A 10,723-nucleotide genomic window follows, 5' to 3' on the forward strand; every position below is an offset into this window, starting at 1 on the left:
TATTCGAGGATTTTTTATTTCACATATTTCGTAAAATAGAGGGGATCGTAAATTTTATAATTTGGTGTTTTTTGGCTTGGAAGACTCACTTTCAAAAATTCATAACGCTGATTCTATTTGAGCTGGAAAGTTCGTTTTTTTCATCTCAAAGCTAATGAAATGAATTTTATTACAACAATTCTTTCATTAACGATTATTCCGAAATTTATACTGTTATAAACAATTAATATGTTTTAATCGATCTTTAACAATTGCCCCAACCTCGTAGCGAGTTCTTAGCACAACCATCGTATTCTACGTCAAATTTTTCATCCATAACGTATTTTGAATTGATGGAGAATACGATGGTCGTGCCGAGAACTCGCTACGAGGTGAAGGCAATTGCTAAAAATCGATTTAAAGATATTAATTATTTATAACAATATAAATTTCGGAATAATCGTAAATGAAACAATTGTTGCATTAAAATTTATTTTATTAGCTTTGGGTTGAAAAAACGAACTTTTCAGCTCAAATAGAGCCGGAGTTATGAATTTTTGAAAATGAGTTCTCCGTGCCAGAAAACACCAAATTATCAAATTTTCGATCCCCTCTATGTTACGAAATATGTAAAATAAAAAAATCCTCGAATACGTATCCCTATTTTTTCGATATAGAACCCGTGAAACAGTTTTAAGCTACATCAAAATTGTGTCGGTCGATTTTTATCTAAATCTCTCCGATTCGTCAAAGAATGTCCCATATTCAAGGATGTTTCACGGAACAATAAATTGAATTTGCTATATTCACCGTAAAACTATCAAAATAATCAGTTCGGTCGTGATGCAATCGCTACACACATGACGTCATCATTTGCATGCAAAATTTGGGTCAACCTGGTGGTATGGTTACCGACTCAGATTCAGGCCTTTTACCGACCGCGTTTTGTCTAATATTGTGTTGCGCTACTCCCCGGTGGAGAGTACCACCTTCGAATGGTTTGGAACCGAGAAAACTTACGCAGAGGGCGCTTCGATCGATTACAACTTTTAGATCCAGGTCAGCGGCACCTCAATACTTAATTCCACTCTGCTTTCATTGGTAAAACTAGAAGGAAATATGAAGCTACATCAATTGTGCAACAGAGTAATTTGAAATCGAGCTTCACTCAACCAGCTTTATAGACTTGCATTAGTGTTATCTAGTAATTACCGACTGCTTACATAAAACTATAACCAGCCTACTTCTGACAAGCAATCAGTAAATGGCCCTGAGTATGTACTGTGGCCTGATGTAACAATTTTGTACGTTTAGAAATTTGCGACTCAATGTGTGCTGCAATTGCAACAAGTACAATTTCACTTTTGCTAACAGTAGTAGTGATGGAATGTAATCTCACAATTAGATATACTGTTACAGTGGGAGCTGGATATCAATGTTTGCATTGATGAAACATTTGCTTGGTTGAATAGTTTATTCGTCCAATTTTTTTCATCTTTTAAAAATTATGTATAAAAATATAAATCAATAATAACTTGCATCATAAAATATTATTTTGTGGAAACTTTTCTTTCGTTTCCAATGTGAGAAATGAGAAAAAAAAAAAACTTATTTTATTAGGATTTCACAGATTCGATTATAGTCAGACATTTGTATATAATACATATATATATAGTATACATATATAGTATATAGTATATATATATACTTATAATATAATGTTTCTGAACTAATCATCTGGACTTATGAGATCATTTAAATAACGTTCTTGGTATGATTCCGCTTCTGCGTTTTGTTTTTGGTATTGTCGGTTCGAGATTTCTCTAAAACGTAAGCTTATCACTCCGTAAAACTTACAGTTGAACAAAATTATGTCAACAGAGAATCTAAATTAATCAAATGTTTATAATGAATAACTTATACTAGCGTTCTGGCGTTTAAATTATAGTTGTACTTTGACGATTTGAAAATAGTTATAGAGGAGAAAAACTGATTTTTTTCAAATTCAGTTCAAACGAAACTATTTTTTCGCGCAATGCTTACTTATCACCAAGTCAAAATATTGAAAGGTTAAATGTGTACTACACAATCAAGACAACAGAAAATTAAGCAAGTGGGTGAAAAGAAACTAAGACTTGATCAATTGGTCCCCTGTTCACCTCTGCATAACATACGAAAGTCTGATTTATTGACGCACCTTTTCAATATCTAACTATCGATTATCAAGTTCCGTGCAGAATCTTTTAGCTTACGTACTCGTAAATTATCACTTGCGTACAAAGCTCACGAGTAAAAAAAAAAAAAAAAATAAAACCAAAATATGTTATACTTCGTGATAAACTATAAAGTAACTTTATCCCTTATTTGTTTAGGATGGAATCCTATTTCAGATTAACCCAAGAAGCAATGCACGATACTTTTCCACATTTGAGTACATTCTTCTGGATGGAATGATTTCCGAATGCTTGAAAAGAAATAATCTCAAGAATAACCAAATGAGTGTAATCATACATGCAGATGCGATGAACTGACGGTAGGAAAAACAGAATCAAAAAGTTCTACAAAATTCATCGCATCAGTGATAAATGAAACGTTACTCAAGTATATAAAATAAGTAATGAAAAAGCTAAGGTCGACACATTATAAAAAGTATAGAAGATTTTCCAGCTGTGCAGCTGGCGGTCTGTGAATTGACTGAGCAACCAGAAATGCCAGCTTGTGGGCGTATTGACAGGGTGCTGGCACCCTGACAGTACCGCTCCAGTTGTAGTACATGTGAGTCATTTTGTAAGTTAGACGTTGGAGTTTGTCAGCATCGAGTCCTAAATTGTCCGAAATGACGCTGAAGGAAGTCGGTGAAACAGACCCCTGTCTCACAGATTGAGGAACTATGAAGAAGTCATATTTCTCGGGGTTGGTGATTACGTCGTCCACGACTGTTCCCGGCGGTGGGTTTCTTTTCTGCGCGAAAAGACGAGTCTTAATCCGTTTGGTAACTATGATGAACGCCAACTTAAATTCTTGTTCTCCATAGACTTGCGCCAGACGGTCTTTCAGCTGCACAACCTCGTGCTCGTAGACGTAGGGCACTTGGCCTTCGCCGACTCCATCACGATAAATAACAATTCTCTGTGGCAGTGCGTTGTTCCTCGCCCGGTACACATGTAGAGCCTTGCAAATGTTGGTCGACAGAGTGTCTGACAACTCCTCGCCGTTTGAATGATGGCTGACAGCACTGAACCATTGGCTGAAAGCTCGATCCAGGGAGGTGACAAGGGCACCTGTAACAAAGATTCGTTTAAGCTGGAATTGTCGCAGGTTACATTTTACATATTGCTACAATTCTCAGTCGTTTAAAAGCTTAATGTGATTTCAGGACAATCATTGGATAATGTGTGAAAAGAAGGATTTGACATTTTTTGTTCTAGCTCACCGTAGTCACGGCCTTTGGAAGCAGTGTCGTGACAGACATCAAAGCCAGCTATCATCAGTCCGCTCAACGGAATCTCAACTGTCCATGGAGCTCCGCCTATCTTGCAGTTCATCTGGATGGCCACCTTGGTGGCAACGGATGCAAGCCCTTTGTTCGTTAAGTTTTTAGCCAAAAAGACTTGCGTAGGAACAGGCCTGTCTGAACAACATTTTTTCTTAATTGCGGAGTAACGCTCGGGGCGGTTGTTAGGTACAACGCAAAAGATCAAGTTGACAGAGACCCGGCTGAGTATCGCCTCGATAGCCTCGACGTAAGTTTGAGCTCTGTCGTCTGGTACCTCGTGAACTCGTGGCTGAGGCAGTTTGAATCCAAGTTTCGTTGAAACTTGGATAAGCGTCGAAACGAAGTTCTGGAATTCGATATGAGAAGAATGAGAGGAATTGCTTGTCTGTTGATTTTGGAAGTTTTGAATCAACTTCGTTTTTGAACCAAATCATTATTAATTTCACCAAATTTACCTCGACGTCTCTTTTAGCACGGTTGGTAACTATGAGAGCCCAATTGTCCATTCTACCGCACGACAGCATAGTGACATTGCGGAGTTCTCTTGTCCAGTCGGCCTCTGACCCAGCTTCAATTTTCTTCTCCCGACCAAAGATGATTTTCTCCGAAGGCATAATTCTGCCAGGTATATCAATGAGTCTTTCGCTTAGCTTAAGGTTCCATTCGTTCAAATCGGTCATGACATTGGCTTGCGATCGAAGTCGTTGGTTGAACGCTAGTAATTTCTGGACTCTAGTTTCTGGCCCAACACGCATATGATCAGACAAAGCTTTCATGAGCTGCCATTGACTTCGCATTTCGTCAGTGATACCTGCGGAAGGTAAATAAGGGCGTACAATATACTGGATGAAAGCTTTGGTGAGCTTCATAGCTGAACAGATACTTGCAAAAGTCAAATAAGAATTATCAAAGGTACATCGTACGTTACAGGTCAAGCAAAAGTGAGAATTTCAAACATACCAGTTGCCCTGCACAGTTCAGGAACAAGATAAATCAACTCTGCTTGGCCAGCTCTTCGTTCGCGAGGCTTCGATCTGGATACCAGCAGCGGCTGAGTAGGGTGACGTATGGCTATCTGATATTTATTACGATAATAGTCGGTATAGGATATTGTTTCACCGCTCCGCAGTGGGAATGTAGACTGTGGCGAGGTTTCAAAGTCGACATCGTCAATCCGGTATGTATTGTTGTTATAACCGGTGAGTACAACTTGTCCAACGACCTGACTGCAGAAAGCTCGCTACGAAGAGTAACAAATTTTAAAAATCAATATATGTTGGATTAGTATAACTTTTGATAGTGCTGGTATTTATGTTCATAAAGGCGGTTCGTTGTTATATAAATGAGAGAGGTATTCACCTTGAAATCGCCGCGATGCTGTCTGTGACATTCGGCGAGAATATCATATATCGTCTGCTGACGCATTACTTTGTGGCTGATTTCTGAGCACATCAGTATGTCGCGCTCGTGTTGACGAATAGACGTTATGTATCCTGGCCAGAGTTCGAGTTGGAAGTCACGAATTTCGATCTGTAATCAAAGATGGAACGTCATGGCTTTTAATCTAATTAAATTAATGCAGAACTTATTTGTACCAAAGGCGTAAATTTAGAATTAAGAAAACAAAATTTCGGCCAATTTGTTAAGCGAATAAATAACTTCTCAAGGCAATTTACGTGCAAATATTTGAAGTAAAAAATTCATACATCATTTCGAGTTAAAACTAATTCAGCGATACATATTCCGGGTGGCCACTCAATTCCGCTCACGGAATTCCCTGACATTTCCCGGTTTTCCCTGACTAAAATCATTATTTTTCCCTAACATTTTGATGCACAATTTGTGCAGAAATCGCTAAAAACTATAGTAACCTAGGTAAATTATGGCCAAATATATTAAAGTTATAAAAGTTTTTAAAAGTTGTTCATTCCGTTAATTATGATTTTTGAAAGTTGACAAAAAATGAAAATTTCCATTTGCTTGGTCTTGTTAAGTATATATTTAAGAAGGGGCTCCAAGAAGCGAAATATTTTTAGAGCTATTATTTGAACATTTATGCTGTTTGCAATGAAAATCGAGGTTCGAAGAATTATGACTAATTAACGAATGTGTAACTTTTTGAAAAATAAACTTAAAAATTTTTTTCCAACGGGACATTTTTCTTTTAAGCGTTAAGAATACGCCACAATTTATCTAAATTTTTAAATTGACATTTAATACAGCAAAACAATTATTTTATGCGGTGTACTGTTTAGACGCGGCGCGTCTATGCCGTAACAGTTGCGCAGAGCCCTATGTTCAGCGTTAAATTAAAATTACTAATACTGAAGTTAGAATTCCGGGTGCTTGTACTTTTTTATTGGAAATTTCCTCCTCTTTAGGAGTCTTTTTAAAATTTTCGCTAGCGTTTTTACTTTTTGAGTTATTGCCAAAAACCTGAGGCTTCGTTTTTTCTAGACTATTAGGCGTCGGTGAACTTGCGTCTCCACACGCAGTGACAGCCATAGATAAATCAAACCGATGTCTGCTCGTACTACTGAATTCCTGTGACAATCAACAACTAAGCTTATAATCGTCAAGAAGAAGAGAAGAAAAATTGTGACGATGCGTTGATAGCATCTCAATTTTATGGACAAAGCTTTTGAAATCCGTGAGTTCTATAAAAAGTCCCTGACCAACCAAAAAATTCCCTGACATTTCCCCGACTTTTCCCTGACATACAAAATTCCCTGACATTTCCCGGTTTTCCCGGTTTTCCAGACGGGTGGCCACCCTGATATTGCAAAATCTGTATACACGTTCAGTTGGTTCTCAAGTATGTTTACATAAGTTAATACTACTCACTTTGGCTGCTGCATCATAATAATCTCGGCCCACCAATTGCAGGTTCAAGTGATCCAAACACTTGCGCATAATTATGTTGAAAAATTGAATGTAGTGCTGATCTCCTTTAACTAAATCTCCAACCTCTTTAATTTCTATACGTATTTGTGCATCATCTGACTGGCGTGCAGAGAACAGTTCCATTTTCTGAAATTCGGCCAAGAATAATTCTTCACTGTACATTGATATAAATTTCGAAGTAGACATTGGCTATTTCACGTACATTAACATTTTCGGAGAAAAAGAAAATGCAGGTATATATCAAAATTTCCGTAATTGTGTTTATTTAAATTTTTTTTTTTTACCTCTGGCAAACGGTTGCTTGTATACAACACCGTGCCGTCGAAGATATATGGGCCCAGAGTCTCCCTATGGGGTCTAAGCAATCCCTTACGAACCACTGTACGATCTTCTTCAGGTGCAAAATCAACTCTATACTGATAGAGGCACCAGTCGGTAGTTGTCAGGAGTTTGAAATAGTTAGCTTGTAAAGTTATTCCTTGGCCTGATTTACCTGCGTGCAAAAAACAAGATGGTAAAATAAAGCTTTTCAACTATGGTGTTCAACCATAATTATGATGAGCTGCTTGCAATCGATTTACAGTACCCTGTTTTGTGATGAGATTTAGAGGACGTGTGATCAAGTATTCCGGGAGAATTTGACGCCGGCCACGCATTGAACCACGACCTACGCTGGCACCATCTCCTATTGGCAATAAAATAGAAAACATGAGCCAGCTCTTTAAAAAATCTGAAGTCCATTGTGTACAGATAATTATATATATATAATAATAAAATGAAAAAAAAAAAAAAATCTGCAAGGGAAGCATCATAAGGGACCCCTACAGTAACGAAAACATCAAAATTTGATTATAAAAATTGAATATATCATACCAACAGTGATGTCCTGCATTTTTCTTCCAATGTCGCCAACGTCTTGATCACCCGTCCGCTGGGGGCCACGCCCAACGTTCTGTAAGGATATATTCACTTAGCCTTTTACTTATTCAAAATTTATTTTATGCAAGGCATTCAGATGTACGTGGTAAAGAGTTTAATCCTTTCATTACGAGCGCCGTATTCAGCCACCATCCACGTGATGATCTGTGTGTACCAGCTGGTATTTAGCCGGCATCAGCATGAATGTGCGTAGTAGGTTTTACAAATGGAAACAAGTTTCTTCTGTGTGTGATATTTAGGAGTGAAATATTTTCTAGGTACAAAAGTAAAATATACCAAGAAATCTTCCTTAAAGCATTACAAGAAATTGGAGAAAACAGTAGTGAATTGTTCAAAGTTCGTAACACTTATTGGAAAATTTTATTTGGAACTTTGTCGAGTTTGTTTTATAAAATATTTTTACACCCATATCGGAATGATACAGAGAAGACATTTTTCCTTCGGTTTATAAATCAGTAGGGAGAAACTGGAATAGAAGTTGCGTTGTTTGCGGTGCAAATGATAAAAGATGAGACTCTAAGTACGAGTATAAAAACTATAATGTGGGTTCGTGTATCGACCCTTGTCTAAAATTTATCATACTGAATTAAATTACGAAGAATCTGTTGAATTATCCTGAATTGCATTTTTATTTATATTTGCAAATCTCCAAATAAATTATTATGTAACATTTAAATAAAAAAATCCGAACATCAGCATATCGACATGCAATGTGGACACTTCGTGGCACAGTGCACCGCTCAGTGGTGTCACTTTAGCGGAGTGGACTGCGGTAACGAAAGGCTTAATCACTCGACTATCAAGGCATCATCGCAGTGTCAGGCGCGCATATACAGTAACTAACAAAAGTTGCAAAATGTCATAGCAAAATTCAATGTTTGGGCATGTGTTTCAAGTATTTTTGAGGTGAAGGAACCTGATTGTGATTATAAGAAGTTGTTTTTTCCGCGCAATCACATAGTTTTGAGCCGTCAAAGTTAACGAATTTTCACACATGGCATCATAAAACTGTCATTTTCTTTTTTTGGGATCCATGTTTCTTTTGAAAAATACTGAATAATATTATTTCCAAGTCCAAATATGCAATTTCGAGAATTACTGAGTCAATGTGATCTATCATACAGTATAATTATAGCTTACATGGGAAAAATTACTACGTTATGCTTGAAATTGCGTATTTGAATTCAATAATATTATCATTCAATGTTTTTCAAAAGAAAAATTCATGCGTAAGAAAGATGATGATAGTATGTTCTATGACGCCATTTGAGAAAATGATCAAACATTCATCAACTTCGAGGGTTCACAACTGTATGAATGTGTGGGAAAAATAACTGCATGATCATAATCAGATTCTCTTAAAAGTACTTAAAACGTATGCTTTCTAAAGTAAATAGTCATATGAGACACCAAAAACATTGAATTACTTTATGACGCCATTCTGCAATTTTTGGCACTTACGGCACGCTTGATGCTCCTGTGACGCCTTGGCAGTTGCGTGGTTATCACTAGAACTACCAAAATTAAGATGACGCTATTTGTATCAAAACCAGTCAACATAGCTGGTCTTCAAAAAATATCCATAAAAAATTATTTAATCATATTAATACAAACAAATTTTGTTAATACATACTGATAAAGATCAGTCATTTGAACTGGTATGGTAGAGTGAGTGTTAAGGAATACAGTATAAAGCAGTAGGTGTAAGAACTGGTTCTACGAATCTTGTAAAATTCTCTTTCAGGTTAAAACACATAAAGGGAATATCTCCAACAGTTGGTTAGTAAAAAAACCTAATATCCACCTATCTTAGGGGTCAAGTATTAGAAACTGACAAGGGTAGAGCATATGGTCAAATTTTTACAACTGGGCCCTGAAGCAATAAACTCAGATGAATGAATATAAGTATCTCATCAATTGGAGGATGTTGGAAACGTTCAGGTACTAGGTATTATATTTCCCTGAGCTTCTGCGGTGATACTTTGCAAGAACTAAGAGACTAGGCAGTGGCAAGAGCAGTGAAGCAATGAACGAAATTAAGAAGGATGACACACAGACATCGTGTAATCATTTACTTTCTCGGAAATTTCGTAGATTCTTGCTCCTTCAAGAAATAAATAAGGGTAACTCAGTTGAAAAACATGATATCCTATATTTACCGGTACCATATGTCCAGGGGCTAAACCTGGTGGTGGAAATCTTGGTTGCTGGGCTGGTGGCACTTGGGCCGGCGGCGCCTGTGCTGGTGGTGGACCCGGTCGACGAGCCCATGCACCTTGCGGCGCCGGTAGTGGAGCCCTATGCTCTCCAAATCCTGCATCCTCTAACTGACGTGCCCGACCTCTGGCACGGCCTCTTGCTCTTCCTTTCCCTTGTTCCGCCATTGATCTTACTCTGTAAAATGATACTAGAATTAGACAGAGCGACCATGAAAGTGAGAAAATTTGTCTATCTAAGCATTCAAATTTATGTACCCAGTTGTCAATCACATGTAGAATTAGAAACCAATGAGTTCACTATATGGTCGTATCCGCGATATTTGAGGACAGCGCGTTGGTAAAATTAGGGGGAAAAAAAATCGAGTTCTGAGCTCGAGCGGCATAAGTTTGAAATAGTAACGGTATTGGCCGGCGTAACGCATAGCAAGCACATTCTTCGTCAAGCATGTTATTCCCTCGTGACTATGAGAAACAGCTTTCCTCTGGTATTTCTAGTAAAATGGCGAGAACATAACTCAACCCTGACAAGATACAAGTTATATAACAAGCACCAAAGGCATCGATGCCCAATACCGTTGGCGTGCAAGCGTTTACAAATTTGGGCAGGCTATGTAATAATATCAGCGCATGCTGTCGCGTTCATTGCGTGCAAAATTTGCAATTATTGTCAACATATTTACCTATTTTATGCTATTGGTAGATGGCCCAGGAGGGAGGGAAATGTAACACGTAGGTAAACTATTTAATATAATTTTACAAACGTGTATTATTGAACAGAAGATGGCTATGTTGAAACTTGTACCATCTGCTTTATTCGCGTCGGCGTCAAACAAGCTTGTGCAAGCAAATTTTAACTGCACCACAAAGAGTATGTTGTGATAGAGGGGCGGGATTTACTCCGTTCGGCAATTTGATCAATTGTGCTAAATTTTTCGCCTACAGGAGGTGCATCGGACTACAGTCATAATCTATGACTATGGTAGCACAAAAATAAGCTTTTCACGAACGAACACAGAAGCAGCGCCATGTCTTCATGATTCAAAAATTGAATTATGTAAAATGATAATCGAGATACCAAGATAAGTTTCCACAATATAATCACTTTAGTTGTGTTATTAACCCTGTAACTCGTCATAAGTGATATAAAGTAAAGATTGAATTAATTTGCTTTATGCCAATTACAGGG

The 10,723-nt window shown here is 37.5% G+C and overlaps 1 protein-coding gene across 1 annotated transcript; it reads right to left on the bottom strand.

Annotated features, from left to right (window-relative positions):
* Positions 1–1,438: 1,438 nt before the first annotated feature.
* On the bottom strand, positions 1,439–10,416 carry LOC124301937 (piwi-like protein Siwi). Its single transcript, XM_046757581.1, has 11 exons — positions 10,218–10,416; positions 9,478–9,712; positions 7,253–7,331; positions 6,966–7,064; positions 6,664–6,872; positions 6,320–6,505; positions 4,835–5,005; positions 4,436–4,715; positions 3,931–4,286; positions 3,413–3,821; positions 1,439–3,260 (listed from the first exon to the last, which is right to left on the bottom strand). Exons 2-11 carry the CDS (start codon positions 9,700–9,702, stop codon positions 2,620–2,622), a joined length of 2,655 nt encoding a protein of 884 aa, XP_046613537.1. The 5' UTR covers positions 9,703–9,712; positions 10,218–10,416; the 3' UTR covers positions 1,439–2,619.
* Positions 10,417–10,723: the final 307 nt, after the last annotated feature.

Source organism: Neodiprion virginianus, chromosome 4 (assembly GCF_021901495.1).
Source record: "Neodiprion virginianus isolate iyNeoVirg1 chromosome 4, iyNeoVirg1.1, whole genome shotgun sequence".
Taxonomy (NCBI): Eukaryota; Metazoa; Arthropoda; class Insecta; order Hymenoptera; family Diprionidae; genus Neodiprion; species Neodiprion virginianus.

What these genes read in the sequence shown, in the direction of transcription:
- LOC124301937 (XM_046757581.1), bottom strand. Translation starts at nt 9,702, where the DNA reads ATGGCGGAACAAGGGAAAGGAAGAGCAAGAGGCCGTGCCAGAGGTCGG. An exon ending in CCCCTGGACATATGGTACCG is followed by an intron (nt 7,332 to 9,477) that starts GTAAATATAGGA and finishes ATATCCTTACAG; the next exon opens with AACGTTGGGCGTGGCCCCCA. An exon ending in AAATCTCATCACAAAACAGG is followed by an intron (nt 6,873 to 6,965) that starts GTACTGTAAATC and finishes TTTTGCACGCAG; the next exon opens with GTAAATCAGGCCAAGGAATA.